Below are 23,799 nucleotides of genomic sequence, written 5' to 3'. Positions count from 1 at the left end.
TGCGTTACCAAGCCCAGAGGCAGGGCTCTTCCCAGCCCAGCCTGGGCAGAGAGGAGAGAGGAGATGCTGGTGCTGCTGCCCTCCCCCTGAGGCAAAGGCAAGAGCAGCACGCTCTGGAACCTGCGTGTATTTAAATTTGCCTTGGAATAAGCGCACTGAGGCCCAATCCTGCTCCCCTTGGAGCCAGTGATAAGACTCCAGCTGACCACAGAAGCAGGGTTGGGCCCTGGCACATGTCTCTGTTTGAAGGGTCCCAGGTGCACAGGCACTAGTCTGAGGGATTCCGTTGTAGAAACCTCCTTTTTCAAACCAGGAACCCTGGAGAACTCACCGCCGAGCCCTCTCCCGGCTCGGCTATTTCTGAGACTGAAGCAATGGCCCATATGTTCAAAGCGAGGCACATACATGAAAGGGGCCTGGTTCCCCATGGCGGCTGGCTCCTCCCTTGTGAAATCTATAGAGCCCCGGCCAGGTTCTGGCTACTTAGCTCTTCCCATGCAAAGCCTGGCCAGCAGCAGCCCAGCTTGAGGCAGGGGCACAGATGGGCCTAGGGAGCCTGCAGCTGCATCAGGCGAGGCGGTCGGTCGGAGAGGCAGGTCCAGCTGCTAGCAGAGCTTGGAGGTGTCAGACAAGCCAGACCTAGGACAAGGCCCAGCCCTCCCCAGCCTCAACACGCTGGTGAAGGTCAGCCACCTCTGCAGGAGCTCCTGTCACTCAGGGCCCTGGAAGTCCCAGGGGATCTCTCTGAAGATCAGCTGGGCTTTCCCAGGGAGCTGGCTTTGCCTTTCTCCCCCTCAGCATGTCAGCTTGGCGCAGAGCACTGATGTACAGCCATCCCATTCTGGCATGTGTGCCCAGAGGGGGGCAGGGGATGGGGTGTAGCAGCCATCAGGACCACAGGACTTGCCAACAGCTGGCTGCCAATTTATTAAAAGGTGACTTTTAATAAATCTTGGAACATGGGGCAAGTCCCAGAGGACAAGCAAAGCTAAAGTGTCTATATTTAAGAGGGCGAGGGGGATGGCCTGGGTAACCCCAGGCCACGGGACACATTGATAATGAATTCAAAGACGACAGCACAGTTCTGCCCTTGAAAATCTAGGAGTCCGCATGCTCTGCTGGGAAGTGGCTCTTAATCCATGCTGCAGGGAGGGCCATGTGGCTCCTCTTCCCAAAGGGCAGTCTGGGAACCAGGGCCTGATTCTGGCCACAGCTGTGGGCACATCAGGGAGGGTCTCATGATGTAGACCTGGGAAAGGCACAGGGAAGCCCATGCTTCCAAGGGGCAGTCCAGCCCTACCACGCCCAGTGAACGCTGAGCTAGGGGCACCTGGCCTGGCATTTCCCAGAAATCTTGGAGCAGCTTCAGAGCAGCTTTCCTGCACACGGGTGGGGAGGCTGAGCCTCCACTGGTGTATGCCTGGCCTGTGCTCCGCCTCTTCCCATCCCTGCTCCACCCTTTCCCTGAGGCCTCCACCACCAGCCGCTGCCTGATGACTCTGTCCCTCCTCTTCTCCACTCCACCCCCCACTCCGGAGGTCCGATGTACCTCCCCGCGAGACCCCACCCACATCCCTCCTCACCCCCTTGACTCTGCAAGACACCCCCCCACTGCGTTCCTCCTCACTTCCCCCACCCTGCGGGGGTGGAGGGACATGGCGGGTGGGGGAAGTTCGCAGGGGAGGAGAGGAGGGACTGGGCAAGTGGTGGCAGGGGAGCTGAGTGGGGGAGAGGGCGGGGCCTGGGGCAGAGTGTGGGTGGGACTGTGGGCAGAACCGGCGGGACAGGGAGCTCGCTGCCCCCAGTGGGCCCCTGCGTAGGGTCGCCAACTTTGGCTGAAGCTATTCCGGGAGATTTTTTCCCCAACATGATGTAATTTCATTTTCTTAAAATAGCCTATTAAAATCTCCCAGATTGCTTTCAATAGTCACCGGGAGATTGATGCCGATTCTGGGAGACTCCAGGCCAATCCTGGAGGATTGGCAACCCTACCACCCTGTGTCTGGCCCACTGAGCCCTGCCAGTTGTCTCAGTCTTTGAGCAGGATACAGCTCCTCCCGGCCATGTGAACAGATCTGCCCCTGGTCCTGGCAGCTCGCTTTGTGGAAGCCCCGGACTAATGTTAGCCCAGCACCTCCTCCTACCAGGCTCCAGCTGCCTCGGCCAGGGTGCCCACAAATGCAGCCCCCAGCAGCAGTCACCACCCGGGGAAATGTGGCCTTAGGGCCAGAGGGGGGGCAATGCCCAGCAAGCAGGGTGTCCGTCTCCTGCCCTTCCGTGCTCACAGCGGCAGCACTGACTGCAGCAAACTGCAAACCTCAGCCAGGCCCGCGTCTGCACTGACAGAAAGGATGGCTTGGGTAGGAGGCTGTGCCATGAGACTGCCCCCCTCAGGGCCAGCGGCAGTGTGGGCTGGCTAAGCCTGTCGCCCCAGCACCATTCCCTGGCTTTCCATGCCAGCTGAGCCCAGCACCACACAGGACTAGTGCACGCTTTCCAGGATTCCCGGCACCCTGGCCCTACCGTGGGAACATGCCTCCCAGCCCAGCAGCCCCGGGACTTCCTTCCATTCTAAGCTTGTGCTTCCGGAGTTTATCAGCCCTGAACAATGCAGCCCTCTGATAATATGGTCCTGGCGAGTGACCGCAATCAAGGCGACTTGCAGCCCTGGGAACGTTTCCTTCCATTGTCGGAAAAGCCTCCACTTCCGCATGGAGACAAAAGGCAGACAGCAGCCTAATCTCAGCCCCAAACTTCCCAGAGCTCCCACCCACAATGGGGTCTTCAAACAACCACCTCTGAATCCCAGCACCAGTTAAGCAGGGGAACGAGAGAGCTCCAGAGAACCAGACACAAAAGGCTTAAAAGGGTCCTGTGCACACTGCGCATACAAAGATTTAACACCTTGAGGTTTCTGGTAGCAATGTGCAGATAGAGACACCCCACCCTCCCATTGTGGAGGATTCTGGGTAGTGCAGTCCAAGAGGCATTTCCTGTTCTTGGTAGTATTATAATTAGAACTACCACTAGAGGGCACTCCATAGGCAGGTTACACGGGGTTTTCTAGTCCCTGTTAAAGCCCTCAGCAGTGGGCAGGACATACCCCCAAACAAGCTGCTACAAGGGCCCTGGGTGTCTCCCTTCTCCTCCACATCTGCCCCCTCAAACGGGGAGTGTGCCCACCTCCAGCGGCAGCATTTGGTCAGCCCCTCAGAGCGATTCATCCCTATTAGGAACCACAATTTGCGTCAGCTTCCATAGGAAGGGTGGCTTCCCCCGGCGGCATGGCAGCAATGACGATCTCATGCCAATGCCCCTGGCTAGAGATGGGCCTCATCCTCCCTGCTGTATCTCTGTGTAGAAGGGAGAGCAACAAGCTCAGAGCTTGGGGAGCTGCCCAGAGCCACTGAAGGTCCCCTGAGAGGCAGCTGGGAGGCATGGGGGCAGGGAATGGCAGCCTGCAGGCTGTGGGGTGGCTAGCAGCTGGAGATGCGAGGTGGCTGTTCCCCAGGCCCTGCGCAGTCTCCAGGAGGGTCAGCGGTAAGAAAAGAAGTGAGTAAACTACCCCAAGCATAACTCCATAATCCTCAAACTCCATTTCCTCGCATTTCCCCTCAACTACATTATTGTTCCCTGGCCTGCACCCCACATGACCTCCCTCAGCCCCACCATGAACCAGCGGGGGGGTGTCTCAGATTGGGGCAGGTCCCCTGGGCTTGGGTCTGTAGGGTGACCGGGCTGCTGCTGGAATCAGAAAGTGAGAAGGGACTGCAAGGACAGGTGCTATGAGCGGGCAGTTTCCTTTACTGTCTGCTGGCACTGACGCTACACTGGGCCTCTCTGCTGACAATGAAATAAACAGGCATGCTAGGGAATCTGGGCTGGGCAAGGAGTGCCACCCTCAGGCTTTTGAGAGTGCCTTGGGGCGCCCCAGCCATCCTGCCCTCCCTCACCCTCCTCTCCCCCTTGTCGCGCAGCTACCGAGGCAGAGGGGGCAAAGCCAGCAGAAAAGCTGCCCGGCCCGGCTGACTGAGTCACCGAAAAATTGAGAGGCTACCCTGGCCCCTGCCTCCAGACACACTCAGAGCAAATCTTCTGGGGTGGAAGGAGCGTGGGGGCAGAGCACAGGGGCACTGACCAGCCTGCAGCAGCTGCTGCTGAGGCCTGCACACCACCGCCTCCAGGGCAGCCAGGGGAGAGATCCTGCGGGGGGGGCAGCGCTCACCTTGCCACCCACACCCACACCACAGAGTGAGCCGCGAGCAATGGAGATCAACTGTGCGGGGGGGAAAGGGTGCTTACAGTGCCCCCTGCCCCGGCTCTCCATTTTTTTATTGATTGTTTTGTCTGTGTCCCCCCCTCTAAGCTGTGGTGATAGCTTGGCTAATGCACAGTGCTTTCTGCCCCGCTGTGCCATAGGCCCCACCCAACCCAAGAGTTGCAAGGGAGGCCATTGCTGATTAGCACAGTTGCCCATCACTGGGCGCTCTCGCATTGAGCAAGCAGGATGGGGGTTTCTGACCCAGGCCCAGCAGTTCTCCTGAGTGGCTTGTCAGAAGCAGGGCCCTCGGCACCGGGCTGGGGTTTGTTCCCTGCTGGGAGCGGCCCTCGCCCAGAGCAGCTCTTCTGAGCATGGGGTGGTGGGTGGGCAGCAGGGGGTTCAGGCCACAGCAGTAGAGCCGGAGACTGTCCAGTCACAGCCCTGCATGGCCCAGCCCATTCTTGGGGCGCTCAGGTCCAGTCAGTCATGAGGAGCAGGTCACCAGGCTGACCCCTGGCCCTCCCCTCTGCACTGCTCCTAGCAACTTCACTGGAGATCCCTGCTGGGACTGGCCTGGGATTCCCGCCAGCCCCACCAGTAAAGCAGGCGGTGTCTGAGCCAGGCTGATCTCCCCTGGCATACACAGAATGGTGGTGCTGGGCTGGAAACAGGATGACAGCGACTAGAGCAACCGCGTGAGCCAGACTGGGAGATCCTGCTCCCCACAGGCAGAGGTTGCTGCTGCGTTCGTGGCTGACATTAGCTAGCCCCACAGCGCACACAGGGGCTCTCACATCCAGCGCCATTCGTCTCTCAGCCTTGAGGCCCCTTTCCGCTGGCACTGTGCTGCCCTGCCTGGTCCAGGAACACTCGCTCTGCAGTCACCCGGCAAATCTGCTGGGAGCACGGCGCTGTGTGGCGCAGACCGAAGCCCAGGCAGGAACGGCCAACCGAGCTTCGGAGTGAGCCAGTGAAGCAAGGAGTCAGGCTCCAAGGAGAGGAGGGATGGGGTCTCTCCTGAATACCTGGTGGCGACAAGGAGGCAGGTGTGTCACACCCCGGAGGTGCTGGCCTGTGGCACAGAGGGGTTCTGGTGTAGGCTGCCGGAGTCCACTGGGGGGCAGCAGTGAGCTGCCAATGCTCTCCGGGAGGCAGTTTCGGCGTTAGAGCCCTGGCTCGGACAGTAAACCAGCAGGGACAGACCGGCTGCCTGCAGAGCCTGGCGCAGGCTGGCCTGGTAACTGCACAGGGAGCCCCACTTCCTGCAGCCAGCTGTGTCACAGCTGCACCTCGGCTCAGGAGCGTGACACCAGGGCCCTGCCCAGTCGGACAAGCTGCAGCTCTCAGGCAAGGCTGGACCTTGTAACAAACCCCCAGTGTTGAGCCGTGCCGGGGGACCACGGTCATGCCTGGGCTCACGGGGGGCCCTGGTGACAGCAGGGGCAGAGCGTGACCCCTCCTGCTCCAGGAGCCCAGACCCTATCACGGGAGCCACAGGCCAATGGCCAGTAGCTGCCTGTCTGAGGAGCACTCCTCATTTTGCCCAGAAGGGGGCAGCAGAGTCACTCCAGCCCCAGAAGTGGCCGACGCGAGCTGGCTCCCTGCAGGCTCTCACGAGACCGAGCCAGCGCATCTCCTGGGGGAAGCCGGCATTGTGACACCAGGACCTTCCTCAGCACAGGTGGGCCCTGACTGCCAGCAAGCCTCTGACCTGTGAGCAGAGGAGCCCCACCCCTTCTGCCATATTCCCACTCCCAGCGCCCTATGGCTGGCTCCGGGCAGAGCCGCTCCTGGGCTGGCTGGCGAAGGGGGGGACCTGGAGCGAACAGGCTGCTTCTCCTGAACCCCCGTGGCACCCAGACCCACGCTCACCCTCTGGCCTGAGAGCTGCCCAGAACATTGGCTGAGTCTAAATGGATGGAGATCCCACAGAGAGCACAGCACTGCCCTGGCCCAGAGGAGTCCATCTGCCTGCCAGCCCCCAGGCTCCCTGCTCTACTCTGAGCCAGCCCAGAGGAGCCGAGCGCTGCGGGTCTGGGACCCCCGCCCCACTGCCCTCTGGACAGGTCAGCTCCATGGCTGTTCCCAGGCAGGCCCACGCTGACAGGGCCACAGGAGACCTAGCCAGGAGGGCTGGAGCAGGGGCAACATCTCAGCACTAAACCTCTGGGGATTAACCTGAGAGAGGCCTGGAGTGAGTCATTCGCTGGCAGCTCCCAGCGGGACGTGCCCCCAGCGGAGAGCGCTGTGAAGGTCTCCCAGCCCCTTGCACAAAAGTTTGCCAAGGGCAGGTTCTTTCCTGTAAGTATTTGTTATGCAACAGAACACAGCGCCTGGCAACTGCTGCACTCTACTCTGACAGGCACAGGACAAGCTCTCAAATGTAGCCCAGCCAGCGCCCCTCAATCCCGACCCACAGCCCCTGCTAGCCCAGCCCTCGGCTCCCCACACAGCTCTGCTGGTGCCCCTCAATCCTGACCCACAGCCCCTGCTAGCCCAGCCCTGAGCTCCCCCCAGCTCTGCTGGTGCCCCTCAATTCCAACCCAAAGCCCCTGCTAGCCCAGCCCTGAGCTCCCCCCAGCTCTGCTGGTGCCCCTCAATTCCAACCCAAAGCCCCTGATAGCCCAGCCCTGAGCTCCCCCCAGCTCTGCTGGTGCCCCTCAATCCCAACCCACAGCCCCTGCTAGCCCAGCCCTGAGCTCCCCCCAGCTCTGCTGGTGCCCCTCAATTCCAACCCAAAGCCCCTGCTAGCCCAGCGCTGGGCTCCCCACACAGCTCTGCTGGTGCCCCTCAATTCCAACCCACAGCTCCTGCTAGCCCAGCCCTGAGCTCCCCCCAGCTCTGCTGGTGCCCCTCAATTCCAACCCACAGCTCCTGCTAGCCCAGCGCTGGGCTCCCCACATGGCTCTGCTGGTGCCCCTCACTCCTGACCACTATTCTATCTGGGGCCACTAGCAAAGAGTTGATTGAACATGGTCTTTCCTTCTACTCATCTAGCAGTGAAATCATAAGATACTGCTGACATCACCCTCGTTTCCATGGCAAAACACTGATGGGACCCACCCAGCGTGGGACTCGGGTGCAGGATGAGAGCCCAGGAACGGGGGGGCGGGGCAAGCCAATGCCTGCGACAATCCAGTGGAGAATCTGAAAGGCTCCACCACAGGAAGTGCTTTGGCACCAGGATAAGTTCCCTCTAAGCTGCGCAGCCGCAGGGCTCAGGGCCCCGGCGCGGAGCTGCCCCGGACTTGCCACGGCCGGGGGAGGCGCCTCTCCCCCGGCCCCAAGCTGCTGCGGTGAGAGGGCTGGGGGGAGTTCTCTCTCCCCACCATAGCCCCTGTGCAGCCTGCACCCCAAACCCTTCATCCCCAGCCCCACCCCACACCCCAACCCTCTGCCCCAACCCTGAGCCCCCTCCCACACCCCGAACTCCTCATCCCCGCCCCCGCCCCAGAGCCTTCACCCCCAGCCAGAGCCGTCAGCCCCCCACACCCCAAACCTCTGCCTCAGCCCTGAGCCTCCTCCCACACTCCAAACCCCTCGGCCCAACCCACATCCTATGAATTTTGTTATGTGCACCAATATGAAGGGGATGTGCCCCCGGCTGTTGCCAAGGTTTGGATCAAGGAGGAGCACTTCTGCAGGGCACAGTGGCAGGGCTGTGCGCACCCCTGCAACACGGAGCAGAAAATCCCGGGTGGGTGCAGCAGTGGGGCTGCCAGGGGCACCTCCCCCAGGCACGTACGCTGTGTGAGCACAGGACGGAATATTAAACATCCGGCTGGGGAGGAAGCTGTCGAGGGGAGGGGATCAGACGGTGCTGCCAGAGGAGCCAGGCAATGACACCATTGGCAGGGTCACCCTTCTCCGTGGGCAAGGGCTCAGCTCCCCCGTGCCAGGCACCATCTATCTGCTGGGGAGATGGGGCTCTAGGCTGGGGTCTCTGGTTTCCCAGAGCTACGAGGGGATCATCACCTGCCTTGCAGAGGCACTGGTAGCACTGACGCTGGGGGTGGAGGGTCTGGGTCCTAAGAGCCCAGGGATGGACATGGGGGCAGAATTTGCACTGGGCTGCCTGGAAGGGGCACCAAAAACACACCCCAAACCAGCCCAATCTGGAGGAGAGGCACAGCAGCTCCATGAATGCTGCCCGCCCATCCCGCCGGCACCACAACGGGACCCAAGGTGCCATCTGCCATGCTGCGGCTTGGAGCGCAGCAGGGGGACAGCCACAGCCCTGCAGTGGGGGTGGGAGTTTGGGGATGCTGGTGGTGGGCCCCACCGTGCCTGGGCACTGGAGACAACTGGGCTGGGGCCTGGCACTTGGGCTCACTGAGTGACTTGTCCTCCGTGGGCAGGGTGAGGACTGGTGGGCGGGCACACGTCACCCCCCGGCGGCTGGTTTGCAGGGACACAGGCCTGTCAGCCTCTCTGCTTGGAGACCCATGCCAACCTCCCAGCTGTGCACCCCGCAACCCCTGTGGCCAGGGACTGGATCTGCCCAGGGCCATGCAGATGAGGAAGGCATTAGTCTGGCCTCCCCCATTCTCTCTCTGGCTCCAGGCCTGTATCCCCTGGAGCGCAGAGGGACCCCTCTGGGAGGGAGAGGAGGTCAGACCCTGCCGAGATAGCCGTCAGCCCTCCTGACAGCAGGACACCCCCAGCCAGGGAGGGCACCCCCGAGCTCTTCCCCACCATGAGGGAGAGCAGCCCCGGCATGGGGAGGGAGCGGGGGCGCTCTGGCTCACGTACCTTCCTGTGCCCAGAGAAGAGAAGGCCGAGCTGGTGGATGGAGCCCCCGTTCTTGGTGAGCTCCTTCTTGAGGGTCCTGGGCGAGGGCAGTGCCCAGTGGGTCTGGGGACCCTGGATGTCCAGGCAGTTGAGGGTGGTGTCGGAGGTGAAGCAGTGGCCCTTCGTCTCCTGCAGCAGGCTGCCCTCGCTGTGCGTGCGGCGCCGCAGGGAGCCCTGCACTGTCAGGGTGTAGGTCGGCTCGCAGACCGACGGTTCAATCATGCTGCAGCGCTTGACCTCACTCCTCTCCAGACAGTGCTGGTCGCTGTCCTCCTCCTCCTCGTCTTCCTCCTCGTCTGTTGGGCTGTCCGCCGTGCTGTCCAGCCGCAGCTCCGGGATCACAAAGGCTGGTCTGGAGCCAGGCTGCTCCTCCACACACTCGGCCACAATCACCACCTTCTTCTCCTCCAGTGGGGCCCCCAGGGCAGCCGGGACAGCCTCCTTCAATGCCCCTTCCGCTGCCCCCACTGCGGCCAGGCAGGCATCACCCCCTGCCACCTTCTCCTCCTCAGAGGGCATCACCCTCAGCTCCTCAGTGTCCGTCTCAAGCATCTGCCAGGGAAAGACAGGACAAAAGGGGGGAAATGATAAGCCCAGGAGAGTTGGGAACATCCCCCAGTGTCCCGGGGGCCCTGTGCCAAAGGGAGTCAGGAACATCCCCCAGTGTCCCAGGAGGCCCTTTGCCAAGGGGTATCAGGAACATCCCCCAGTGTCCCGGGGCGCGTACCGAGGTCTCTCTCTATTTCTAATCCCCCAATATGTCGATTCAGCCCCACTGCTGGGTCATTGCCCACAACGGGCTGGGCCAGGCTGCAGCTCTGACAGCTCTGGATTGGGGCATACTGCCCTCTGCTGGTGCCGGGGAAGGTTTCCTGTCTGCTGCCCAGGCAGGCAGCACTGGGCAATGTCCTTCCAGCCCCAACCACTGACCCACAGAACGAGGGGCAATGCTGCTTTATTATCCTCATTACAGCCAGCCCGGGCCCCCCAATGCCGTCCCTGCTGAGGGCTCTCAGGAGAGGGTGCCAAGGAGGAGGGACAGACGATGGCATGACTGCATCCAGGTATGGACTACCTACACATCCCCTCACCCTCAGAACCAGGCGCAAACTAGGGACCTCTGCTGGCAGCGTGCATGGCCCAGTAGCCCTCATGGAGACGTGGCTCCGGAGGGACCCTTGCAGAGCCCACCCAGAACCCAGGGCTTCCCACCAGCCCCAGTCTGTGCCCGCTGACCGGCCTCCCAGTCTGTCCCATGAGCCTCACCTCACCAGAGGACTTGGGCTGCTTGAAAGTGGAGCACCCTATGTTGCATGGCAGGGTCCGCCTGAATCAGAGCTCTCTGACGGGTCCCCCCGGAGTGCCAAGAGCAGTTATGTTACCGGCAGGGCTGCTGCTCCGAGCTCTGAGAGCCCTGGGCACGGCAGCCCCACTCAGAGAGCTGCAAACACAGGCAGCCACGGTCCCTGGGGTGGTGGGGACGAGGCACTGGCAAGTGTCCGAGGCCAGGCCGGCTTGGCACAGTCTGGCTACAGGCACCTGGCACAGGTTCCAGACACAGACGGGCTCAGCCAGAGCCCACGACCAAAGGGCACTGTCCTTACCCTGCATGGCACCCCAGCACCCGCTGTGGCTTGGCTCAGTCTCCTGGAGATCCTGCAGAGCTGAGCCCGGCTCTCTGAGCACCAGGGACCAGGCTGCAGCAGGGAGAAGCAGGCAGTGAAACCAGACACACTTGTCTGGCAGCTCCTGCCCCTCCTGCGCCACAGGAACAAAAAGCAAAGGGGAAGTGCCGGCCCCGTTCATCTGCTGATTGCCCGAGGCTCAGCCCAGCCTGGGCCTGCACTTATGGCCTGCCTTGGGCTGGCTGCATGCCGCTTACTCGGGGCTCCCAGATCCCAGCCCCCTGCTGCCTGGGGCTACCCTTGCTCTGGAGCGCCATGTTCCCACCCCCCTGCAGTGCCATGGGGCTCTCATGAGGCAGGCCCCAGAAAAAAATGTCATTGTCAGGTTTGTTCTTTGCTTTCCGGTGTTTGAGACCCGGCCGCCACCTGGTTCTGCAGCCGCCAGGGCCAGACACGGGCTCTCTTTCCCACGGGGAAGGTGAGATTCTCAGGGAACTACAGCTTGGAGCTGGGGTTTTGAGACAAACACCCCATAGAGCGAGATCTGTGATCACAGCAAGAGAGCGGGCAGCACTAAGGTCGCTTGCTGCTCCTGACGCTGCTGGCTGGCTCTGAGCCAGGGCCCAGCACTCATGGCCACACTGAGGTAACCCATGCCCCGTGGACATGGTCAGTCAGTGCCACCTTCCCTGGGCGTAGCAGTGCTCCAGGCCGGTCCTGGATGAGACATTGCTTGGAAAAGGGCAGAGCTTGCCCCTTAGCAGCCTGCAGGCACTAAGAAATCATCTCTTCTTGGGGCACACAGCTGGACGAGTCTGCTGGGTGCCCCCTGTATCAAAGCAAAGGTCTGACTCTGTCCCCTCCAGAGACCCGCCCAGAATGTAAGTCACCTCCTCAGAGCCCCCGCCTGGAACCGCCCCCACACAGGGACCTGGAGCCTAGAGAGAGCGGGACAGCTGGGGAAGATGCCAAAGGAAGCACCAGCATGAACCTGCTGCTCCAGCACTGAGCCCTGTATCATGGAGGAAGGGCCCGATCCTGCCCCTTCACCCCTGTGGAGGGCCATGGGAGTGAAGGGGGCTCAGCCACCAACAGGATCAGGACCCAGCAGTAAAAGGCCCTGGGGATGGGGCAAGCGGGTGGAAGTGAGCCAGGGAAGGTGAGTGCGACCTGACTGAGAGACCCCCCGCACAACCAAAACCTCATTTAAAAAGCCTCACACAGTCTCATCTGGGGCCATCCCAATTGCCCAGTTTGGGTCATATTTGGCTGCCACTGTCCAGCCTCCAGTGGGCAGGATGCCACACTAGCCCTCTTCTGCCAGCTGGGGTTGAGCACCCTCGGGCCTGGAGGAAGCCAGTGCCTGTGACTGCGCTAGAGGCTGGTCCAAATTTGCCAGGTCTCAGAGCAGCTCATCAGACCGTGTTTAATGTGGCTCCTGCCCAGCTCCACTAGATTTTCTCTTTTCCCAACCAGGGCAGTTATCACCACCTTCAATATCATCTAGCATCCTGTCCACCAGGGCTCTCTTGATACAAGGCAACCAAAGGCAAAGGGAGGACGAGCTGTTGTCCCAATGAAAGCTTTAATTCATACTTGACATTTCAAAGGCTTTCACTGACCTTCCTTCTTTTTCCTGACCCCATGAGGACAGGTGTGTGCGGGGGGGCACTGTCTGCTATGTCATGTGCCTCCATCACGCACCCCTGAGTCCTACACCACGTATTACAATCAGGATAGGACAATACATAGGTGTACATCTACACATACACATGTCTACACACATACACACGCATCCCTCTGTCTGAGGTGCTATGTCTTTTCACAGCTGTTTCACAAGGACTCCAGGGAGCATGTGTGTGAACAGCCTCGTCTTCCACATGGCTCCTGGGTGCTCCAGCCCCAGGCAATGCTGAAGAGCCCTGGCTAGACCCAGGGGTTCACTGCTGCTCTCCTGCTCTCTCTTTGGGTAGCAGGGGGCAGAGGTGAAGCAGAGGCTGGGCCATAAGGTGTCCTGCTCTCAGAGGAGGACAAACAACCACCTGCGAGAGGCGAGTCTCCCAGGGAAGTTTGTGGATTTACTCCTTTGCTTCACAAAGCCAAGAACAAGGTAGTTCTGAAACAAATGCCAAGCAGCAGCAATTCCCTCAGTGCGGACACTCTCCGCCCTGGGGAAATCATTAACCTCTCGCTGCAGAGCTAACGAACCAGCCGCTAAGAGCTCTTTCCACCCACAGATCCAGTTTGTATCGATTATCGCACACCATCAGATTTCACATGCAACGATAAAACTTCTGCCAGTACTGGGCAATGCCACGGGGGGCCCTGGGCACTGCACAGACAGCAGCCTCTGTCCTAGAACAATCAGGTCTTCTAGCAACTTTGGGGCCCTTTCCTGCACGCCACATGCCAGACTCAGTGCACCATTGAGACATCTTGCAGTCAAGGGACCCAGAGCCCCCAGAGATCCCTACACTGCAGGAAGCTTGGGGAATTCCAGAATGGCACCAAGCTTCACAAGTCCCCAGCTGGTTCTAGAATGGCTACCCCCTTAGCGGGAGATTGGAGCGATACATCAACACCTGGGAACAGGTGCCACGGGATGGACCAATCCTGAACAGGACATCTGTTCTTAGAGCCCAGCCCTTTCCTGGAAGTCGTAAGGTCTGGTTTTCAGAGGGACTCTGGGGAGCAAAGTGTTTCTAGGCACAATCGAGAGATCCCCACCTGCCTAGCCTGGGGTCCCCCTAAAGGACATCTAGAGCTTGCCAGTCATAGAAGTTTTTATTACCTTTTGAAACTTAAGATTGCAACTCATTTCTGTACCTTTGTTTACTTGCTTTAACCTTGTAAATAACACTCTGGTTTCCTTTTCCTATTCATACATCTTTAGATAGCTTATTACAGAATTGGCTACAAACCTTGTCTTTGATGTGAGATCTAAGGTACAATTGACTCGGGGTAAGTGACTGGTCCTTTGGCACTGGGAGTAACCTGAATATAGCTGTGATTGGTGGTGTAAGGGCCCATCTATCACAAAGCAGGCTCACTTGGCTGGTGTGACAGATCAGGGTATCCAAGGGGACTGTCTGTGACCCCACGTTAGGCTGTTATGGTGCCTGGGGGGTTTACACGTGATAATTGGTTGGAACTCACAGCCGGGGCGGTCTGTGACCTGGTTCCTGCCAGTCTGCTCTGAGGTTGGTGCTCACGCTTCTGAGGCACTGCAGAATTGCCCCATGCAAGAAGCCAGCCAAAGGCATTGCTTGTGTGTGCAAGGAAGGGCAGTTAGTAATAGACTGGCCTGACACCTCTGGAGCCTGAAATCCTCTCTTTATCCAGAGCAGGTACACTGCCAGCCTGCCTCTCCCCAGACCAGGGCAGTCTGGTTCTCCAATGAGAGGGGAAATGAGCAGACACACCCACCCACTCCTTGGCCTCTGTTGCAGCTCGCAAACATGGGATGTGCCTACAGTGCAGCATGTGTAGACACAGCTACAGCAAAGTCAGCTCAAGTAACAATCACAGGGAAGCTGCAGTATCATGGGCAGCTGTATGGGCTAGCCCCTCCCACCCAGGGTCCTGGGTACATGTTTCAGTGGCCTGTGCTGCTGCTGTGGCTTCACTACTATTTCAGAGGAGCAGCCGTGTTAGTCTGTATTCGCAAAAAGAACAGGAGGACTTGTGGCACCTTAGAGACTAACCAATTTATTTGAGCATGAGCTTTCGTGAGCTGCAGCTCACTTCATCGGATGCATACTGTGGAAAGTGTAGAAGATCGTTTTATACACACAAAGCATGAAAAAATACCTCCTCCCACCCCACTCTCCTGCTGGTAATAGCTTATCTAAAGTGATCACTCTCCTTACAGTGTGTATGATAATCAAGGTGGGCCATTTCCTGCACAAATCCAGGGTTTAACAAGAACGTCTGGGGGGGGGGGGGGGGGGGGGGGGCAGGAAAAAACAAGGGGAAATAGGTTACCTTGCATAATGACTTAGCCACTCCCAGTCTCTATTCAAGCCTAAGTTAATTGTATCCAATTTGCAAATGAATTCCAATTCAACAGTCTCTCGCTGGAGTCACTACTATTGTTGCTCACACTAGCCTGATCACAACGAGCTGGGGTCTGTCTACACATGCTGCAGTCACACCTCTGACTGCAGTGTAGACAAGCCCAGAGAGTCAGTTATGCTGGTGTTCTCTGGAACCCCCCGGACCCAGGCCCCCAGACAACTGTCATAACATTCGGATTTTGAATAGTACGGATCTGGAGTCAAACCAGAGACCTGGAGCTAAAATGCTCCATATCTCAGTTTCAGGAGCCATTTCACACCCCCAGGACAATTTCTTGTACAAATGTTGGATGTTTCCAAACTTGCTGTGTGGTCTCATCCTACCCAGTGTGCCCAGCAATCATGCTAGCATACTGATATCACACTCCTTAGTATTATCATCTCGTGAAATAATGATGGGAAAACTTACACAGGCGACTTGCCCTAGTGCTCCCTGATTCGCAGCAATCCCTGTGGCAGTCTCTTCTCCTGCCTGAAGGCTGCCTATCAGATCAATCCTTACATTTAATATTGTTGGATGCCCGCATCAGATAAGGGCTAACAGGAAATGAACAAGCTCCTTTAAGACGAGAAACATGTTTGGATTAAATTAAATCTCTGTGCAGATTCAATCAGAAGGTCTGCTGTGAGCAGGATATGAACAGACACCCCTCTCCAGAGCCACACGGCAGGTTTTCCATCTCAAGCCGGAATCATCAGGAAGACTGTTAAGTCCCAACTCCAGCCATAGTGTTCACTGTAGAGCGGGATGTCAGCACCCGAGGAGAGGCCTGCTGGAACGTAACCAGTCTGTGAGAGCAAGAGCAGGGCAGAGAATGGCTCAGAGATAGCAGAGATCTCTGGAGGAGGGGCAGCCCTGAGCTCACCTGGCTCTGTGTGCACCAAACTGAAAGGAAACTTTATTGGCCCCAAACGAAACACCCAGGGGCCTAGGCAGCTCAGGGGATTCCTGAAAAGAACAGATGCAGAATTTCTCTCTGGTCCCTGGGCTCAAATCAGCAGACTACGAGTAGCTGAAAGTAAGCCCTGTCTGTCGGGTGCCTGTGTGAAATTCAGAGATTCTGAGGCCAGAGAGGCCAATGTGATCATCTAGTCTCACCCACTGTGTAACACAGGCCAGAGAATTGCCCCCAAACAATTCCTAGAGCAGAGCTTTTAGAAAAAAATCCAGTCTTGATTTCAGAATTGTCAGTGATGGAGAATCCACCTTAGTCCTTGGTAAATTGATCCAGTGGTTAATTACTCTCATTGTTAAAAATGTATGCCTTAGTTCCAATCTGAATTTATCTAGCTTCAGCGTTCAGCCATTGGCTCGTGTTGGACCTTTCTCTGCTAGATTGAAGAGCCCATTATGAAATATTTGTTCCCCATGTAGGTACTTATAGACTGTGATCAAATCACCCCTTAACCTTCAGGCGGGAATAATAGCTCAGAGGTAGGAGGGATAGCTCAGTGGTTTGAGCATTGGCCTGCTAAACCCAGGGTTGTGAGTTCAATCCTTGAGGGGGCCATTTAGGGATCTGGAGCAAAAATTGGGGATTGGCCCTGCTTTGAGCAGGGGGTTGGACTAGATGATCTTCTGAGGTCCCTTCCAACCCTGATAGTCTATGTTTCTCTTTGTTAAGCTAAATAGATTGAGCTCCTTGAGGCCACGTCTACACTACCCGCCGGATTGGCAGGTAGTGATCGATCCATGATCGCTCTGCCGTAGACTCCGGAACTCCACCACAGCGAGAGGCGGAAGGGGAGTCGACAGGGGAGCGGCAGCCGTTGATCCCGCGTTGCGAGGATGCGAAGTAACTAATTCTAAGTGGATATAAGATACGTCGACTTCAGCTACGCTATTCTCATTGCTGAAGTTGTGTATCTTAGATCGATTCCCCACCCCCAGTGTAGACCAGGCCTGAGTCTCTCTCTATAAGGCAGGTTTTCTAATCCTTTCATCACTCTCATGGTTCTTCTCTTAACCCTCTCCAATATTTCACTATCCTTCTCGAACTGTGGACACCAGAACTGGACACAGATTCCGCCAGTGGTCAAAAAACCTCTTGACTCCTACTCAAGATTCCCCTGTTTGTGCATCCCAGGATTGCATTAGCCCTTTTGGACACAGCATCGAACTGGAAGATGATTATTCACCACAATCCCCAAATCTTTTTCAGAGTCACTGCTTCCCAGCAGAGTCCCCCATTCGCTGACATCATTTGTTCCTAGATGGATACATTTGCATTTAGCTGCATTACAATGCATATTGTTTGCTTGCATGCAGTTTGCCAAGTGATCCAGATTGCTTGGTATCAGTCACCTGTTCTCTTCAATACCATGCCCCCAATTTTTGTGTCATCTGCAGACTTTATCAGTGATGATTTTATGTTGTATTGCAGGTCATTTATAACAGTGTCTCTCAGCCCGGGGGTACACACAGGTCTTCCAGGGGGTACATCAACTCATCTAGATATTTGCCTGGTTTTACAACAGGCTACATAAAAAGCACTAGCGAAGTCAGTACAAACTAAAATTTCATACAATGACTTGTTTATACTGTTCTATGTACTATACACTGAAATGTAAATATGATATTTATATTCCAATTGATTTATTTTATAATTATTTGGTAAAAATGAGAAAGTCAGCAATGTTTCAGTAATAGTGTGGCTGTGACACTTTTGTATTTTTATGTCTGAGTAGTTTTTAAGTGAGGTGAAACTTGGGGTATGCGAGACAAATCAGCCTCCTGAAAGGGGGACAGTAGTCTGGAAAGGCTGAGAGCCACTGATTATAAATATGTTAAATAGTGTGGGGCCAGGAACTGATATCTGCAGGACCACACTAGAAACACCCCCACTCAGTGACGATTCCGTTTATAACGATATTTTGAGACCCATTCGTTAGCCGATTTGTAATTCATTTAAGAACATAAGAATGGTCCTACTGGGTCAGACCAAGGGTCCATCTAGCCCAGTATCCTGTCTTCTGACAGTGGCCAGTGCCTGGTGCCCCAGAGGAAATGAAGAAAAGAGGGAATCATGAAGTGATCCACTAGGTTAATTTTATATCATTCGAATCATGTCATGTGGTACCAAGTCAAGTGCCTTACAGGAGTGTCAATTACATCCACACTATTACTTTTATCAACCAAACTTGTAAGCTCATAGAAAAAAAAGGATGACAAGTTAGTCTGACATGATCTATTTTCCATAAATCATGTTGATTGGCATTAATTATATTACCCTCTGCGAACGAATGGCCTCCTCTCAGGCGCTCCCTTGTGGCAGCCCTGCAAGTGGCCCTCACCTGTTTCCCTCTTGGGTTCCCAGAAAGTCCATACGAGCTTATTCTCTAGTTCATCAACAATTTATTAACCAAAATACAGTACAAAAGTCCCAAACCAGCTGTCCCACAACAGTCCATATCAACCTGTGCAAATCAGCTTTAAAACCCGGGCTTCATTCCCACCACTCTAGTGTCTTCCGCCAGACCTGGACTCTTTAACAGTCATCCTCTGACCTTCCCCCCGCTCCCCCGGCCAGAACAGCCACCCCAGGCTTTCCTTCCAGGGCACAACCCTGCTCTTCCCAGCCGGAGCTTCCACAACCTCTCTGCGGGGAGTCTCTCATGGTTCCTCTAGGACCCAGCTCTCTGGCAAAGAGATGCCAGTGGATCAGCCCTCTCCATAGAATCATAGAATATCAGGGTTGGAAGGGCCCTCAGGAGGTCATCTAGTCCAACCCCCTGCTCGAAGCAGGACCAATTCCCAGTTAAATCATCCCAGCCAGGGCTTTGTCAAGCCTGACCTTAAAAACCTCTAAGGAAGGAGATTCTACCACCTCCCTAGGTAACGCATTCCAGTGTTTCACCACCCTCTTAGTGAAAAAGTTTTTCCTAATATCCAATCTAAACCTCCCCCATTGCAACTTGAGACCATTACTCCTCGTTCTGTCATCTGCTACCTTTGAGAACAGTCTAGAGCCATCCTCTTTGGAACCCCCTTTCAGGTAGTTGAAAGCAGCTATCAAATCCCCCCTCATTCTTCTCTTCTGCAGACTAAACAATCCCAGCTCCCTCAGCCTCTCCTCAGAAGTCATGTGCTCTAGACCCCTAATCATTTTTGTTGCCCTTCGCTGGACTCTCTCCAATTTATCCACATCCTTCTTGTAGTGTGGGGCCCAAAACTGGACACAGTACTCCAGATGAGGCCTCACCAGTGTCGAATAGAGGGGAACGATCACGTCCCTCGATCTGCTCGCTATGCCCCTACTTATACATCCCAAAATGCCATTGGCCTTCTTGGCAACAAGGGCACACTGCTGACTCATATCCAGCTTCTCGTCCACTGTCACCCCTAGGTCCTTTTCCGCAGAACTGCTGCCTAGCCATTCGGTCCCTAGTCTGTAGCGGTGCATTGGATTCTTCCATCCTAAGTGCAGGACCCTGCACTTATCCTTATTGAACCTCATCAGATTTCTTTTGGCCCAATCCTCCAATTTGTCTAGGTCCTTCTGTATCCTATCCCTCCCCTCCAGCGTATCTACCACTCCTCCCAGTTTAGTATCATCCGCAAATTTGCTGAGAGTGCAATCCACACCATCCTCCAGATCATTTATGAAGATATTGAACAAAACCGGCCCCAGGACCGACCCCTGTGGCACTCCACTTGACACCGGCTGCCAACTAGACATGGAGCCATTGATCACTACCCGTTGAGCCCGACAATCTAGCCAGCTTTCTACCCACCTTATAGTGCATTCATCCAGCCCATACTTCCTTAACTTGCTGACAAGAATACTGTGGGAGACCGTGTCAAAAGCTTTGCTAAAGTCAAGAAACAATACATCCACTGCTTTCCCTTCATCCACAGAACCAGTAATCTCATCATAAAAGGCGATTAGATTAGTCAGGCATGACCTTCCCTTGGTGAATCCATGCTGACTGTTCCCTGATCACTTTCCTCTCATGTAAGTGCTTCAGGATTGATTCTTTGAGGACCTGCTCCATGATTTTTCCAGGGACTGAGGTGAGGCTGACTGGCCTGTAGTTCCCAGGATCCTCCTTCTTCCCTTTTTTAAAGATTGGCACTACATTAGCCTTTTTCCAGTCATCCGGGACTTGCCCCGTTCGCCGTCCTCCAGCCCTCCAGCCCTGGCTCTCTGGCCTGGGGACTCCAGCCAGCACCCCCTTGCTGCTCTCCTGCATTCAGCCCTCTCCCAGGAACCGTCTTCTCTCTGTGGCAGCTCTCATCTCCTGCTCTTCCTGACAGAATCACTGCATCTCACCTGGCCTCCGCTGGTCCCCCATGAGCTGCCCCACCCTCGTCACTGGCCCAGCTAGCAGCACCTGGCCTGGAACAGGACAGCTGAGCCCAGTTTCCTCTAGTGGGCCAACTACCCTGTTACCCTCCTTTAATTCTTTATGAATCAAGTCCTGCATCAGTCACTCCATGTATCTTGCCCGGGATTGATGTCAGACTGACAGGCCTATAACTAGCCGGGTTATCCCATTTACCCTTTTAAATATTGGCAAGACATATGCTTTCTTCCTGTCCTCTGGCACTTCCCAGGGTTTCAAGGCTTATCGAAAATCCACAGCACAACTCTTGGGTGCAAGTTATCCAGAGCTGTGATTTAAAGGGAAGGGCTTGCCTGCATCTCATCTCTGGGCAGGAGAGTGCCCCTGCCAGGCCCAGGGCTGCATCAGCAGGGGCAGGGGGAAAGGGAGACAGCAAAGGGGATATGACAGGGACTTCTACCGCAGAAACCTGCCGGAGCTACGCCAGCCAACAGCAGCACCTGGAACCCCTCTTCCCAGGCCAAAGGGGCACCTGGCCCCCACCAAACTCTGCCATAAATTCCAACAGTAGAGGTCTCCCCCACTCCCTCTGCTCATTCTGTACACTGAGCATTGACCCTGGGATTGTGACTGGGACAGCACAGCCCAGAACATGGCGGGCCAGCATGAGTGGGGTTGATTGTGTGCTGTGTCCGTAGCCCGGCTAGCGGGGGCAGCCAGGACAGGATGCTGAGAAGGATGTTGAGCGTCTCAGCTCCCTCCAGCTGCTCACCTGGAGGGGACTGCCATCCAGGCACTGGATTCCCCTGGGATGGGTTGTCCCTGTGCAGGGCCAGAGTGGGAGACTCACCTGCGCAGAGGCCAACATCAGGCGCTGGCCCCATTCCAGGGGGATCTCACAGCAACTCTCTGCTTAACTATTGAATCTAGGCAGCACTGAACCTATTGAACTGGTGAAGAACAATAAATGTACCAGCAACACCAGCCTGTGCTGTAGAATCAGAGCCAGCAGGATTGTCCAATCGGCTTGGGGGGCTTTCCTGGTGCATGTATAAACGAGGACACTGGGTGCCACTGTAACCGTCTGGATCTTGAAAAGCAAACAAAACCAAAAGCCAGCCTTGCTTGAAATGTCTCCGAGCCCTGGAAGGAGACAAAGGCCTTTGCAGAAGGAAATGATCCTATGTCAGCAGCCTGGAATAATCCCATTACCCCATTACTGTCATCCCCAATTGATAGCTCTGGATAAACCAAGTCTTAATAGGGTTTCACACAGCCCTCACTGCTGCAGTGACCACACCATATGTCCATAAAAGGACCAGGCTCCGCACGCTCTGGAAATGAACTGTAAACAAGCTTGTTTGTTCAACTCTGGAATAATATCCTTTCCCGTAGTGATGGCATCTTGGAGACGGCCGCAGTCAAACAGCAACAACAGACCTTCCCTGAGCAGCCAGCCTGCCAGAGCTTCCCAGGCCCCTGCGAGACAGTCACTGGTAGTCAGATCTCAAGCTGGGAGGGGGGGTGGGCAGTGTGCATGGCCATGTGCCTGTGTCAGGGAGAGGGACAGAGTGTGCGAAAGCTGCAACGGTTTATGACACAAGCCCTTGTTGCCAGCACTCCACTCCTCACCTCCTGGAAAGAGGAGCTTGCCTGGGATTTCCCTGTGTAGATCCAGGGGGCTGGCTGTATGCTCATCAACCTAAGACAGACCATGACAGCCAGAGCCATGCAGAGAACAGGCACCGAGCTTCTGCTTAGCTCTGCCGCCTTCCTGCACGGCCACCCGCCTGTCCTGCCATGCCAGGGGCACCATACAAATGCTGTCCCACTCGGGAGGGAAAGGGGGAGATTTGCTGATGTAATGAAATAATGCGAAGAATTAGATTAAACCCAGTGAGATCGAGTCACTTGCGTGCTCGGCTGCCTTGAAACGTGCTCCCTGCCAGGTCAGTGCGCTAACTACAGCAACCTCGCCTTTCGCTGCTCGCAGGCCAGGCATGGCACTGCTCAGCTCACCCCGCTGTGAGCCCAGGGGCTCAGAGGGGCCATGTCTCTCAGTCACTTCCTTTCCTTGTTGCTTTTGCCATGTTACTCTTCAGTAGCCATGGCATCTGGTTTTAATCTGTAAACTGTCTCGGCCTCTCACCTGGCGCACGTGCCCGGAGAGCAGCCAGGCTCCAAGCCCTGTGGCCAGGGTGCCCATCACCTGCGCTCTCACAGCACTGAACCATCGGGGGGGACGATCACAAGGGCAGCGTATTCCAGACTAGACAGGATTGTGACACAGAGTCCATGCCTCTCTCATCTCCCAAAACTGCAACCCCCTTGCTGCTCAAGAGATGGAGTGTCCCAGACAGCCTTGAAAACAAGCAACTGGGGGCAGGTAGCCTCCATGAACTGGGTAACCTTCTCGGAGAATCACAGAATGGGATTGCATGGAACCTGATGCATATGCCCAGAGTTCACAGGGCACGCAGGGCTGTCAGGAGTTGGAAACCCCAAAGCAGAGGAATTCACCCAAGCAGGCAAGACTGTGCCAGCCTTCTGAAAGTGTCAGGACACATCAGAGCAGGGTACAAACACCCTCCCAGCACCAAGCAGAGCGGAGCAGAGAGGCAGCTATAACTGCATGCAGCATGTTCCTAGCAATCAGAGAAACACACTAAGAGGAAGAGATCTCCCCATGTGCAGTCACCTACAGTCACAGCCCTGAGCCCGCCCTCCCCAACCGCTGGCTTCATACACACCACCAAGAAAATGGATTATTGGCCCCAGCTCCATTTTTCCTTGTCCAACTCCTCCACCCTCCCCTTCTCTCCCAGCTGAGATTAATAAAGCGCACACACAACTGAATGCATCACGAAAGCTTCTGCTCAAATAAATTGGTTAGTCTCTAAGGTGCCACAAGTCCTCCTTTTCTTTTTGCGAATACAGACTAACACGGCTGCTACTCTGAAACCCACAACTCTGTGTTCAAGGGGAGTTTGTTGAAGTGGTCAGTTTAAAGCTGGCTGCTAGATCACACACACGTTTGATAAATGGCTGCAAAAGCAGCGAGCCCGCCAGCACTCCTTCCTGAGCAGCTTCACATTCCAGCAGAAAGCCCATTGTCTGCGGCTCACCTTGTAAACGGTTACTTTTGCCAGAGGATGGTTTCTCCGAAGGGCCCTGTTAGAACAGCCCAGCACTTGAGGGGAAACTGCAAACAGCCGCTCTCCCTACAAACCCCAGCTCACTTCTCCCTGTAATGCCATCACTTTTCTTTTTTAATCCTGTGAAAGAAGATACCATTCGGCATCACTTCACAAGGTTACAAAGCAACAGTGAAACAGAACGGATTCCCCCATCAGAGACCAAAAGCAGAACTGGAGCAGGGAGTCCTGACACCTTTTGATTTAAAATGACATTCCTGCTCCAAACTCTGGGTACATGCTGCCTCTCTGGACACTTCAAGCCCCAGCCAGTTCACAGCAGATCAAAGGCACAAACCACACCCCACAAAACTTTCAGTGAAACACATACCAAATCTGTTCTCTCAGCAAGGAGCTGAATCCCAGTTAGCAGCATCCACGTCTACCTGCAACAATACCCAACCTGCAGCTCCGCCCGCTGCATGAGAACTAGCAGCGCCCGTGCCCTATATACGTCCACATCAGAGCTTCAGTGGGCCACATCAGAGCCTCGGTGGGATGCTAGCGCGGCAGCCAGCCTCTGCTTCTGCAGTTATTAATGTCCATGTCAAATGCTTGCTGAAGAC

The 23,799-nt window shown here is 56.0% G+C and overlaps 1 protein-coding gene across 19 annotated transcripts in view; it reads right to left on the bottom strand.

The window, feature by feature from the left end:
* The window catches only part of RGS3 (regulator of G protein signaling 3), a 249,884-nt gene that overhangs the window by 11,700 nt on the left and 214,385 nt on the right, over window positions 1–23,799 (bottom strand). For 15 of the 19 annotated variants that reach the window (XM_043530151.1, XM_043530154.1, XM_043530153.1 and 12 more), the window contains one exon: window positions 9,014–9,604. In XM_043530151.1, coding sequence (XP_043386086.1) covers window positions 9,014–9,604 — 591 coding nt within the window. Of the gene's footprint in view, window positions 1–9,013; window positions 9,605–10,656; window positions 10,828–23,164; window positions 23,736–23,799 lie in introns of those variants that run through there. The other 4 variants (XM_037879668.2, XM_043530164.1, XM_043530163.1 and 1 more) reach the window with 4 other exon arrangements.

Source organism: Chelonia mydas, chromosome 16 (genome assembly GCF_015237465.2).
Source record: "Chelonia mydas isolate rCheMyd1 chromosome 16, rCheMyd1.pri.v2, whole genome shotgun sequence".
NCBI classification, from domain to species: domain Eukaryota; kingdom Metazoa; phylum Chordata; order Testudines; family Cheloniidae; genus Chelonia; species Chelonia mydas.
Note: the sequence above shows the minus strand (reverse complement) of the source record. Positions and strands in the feature narration are given on the sequence as shown.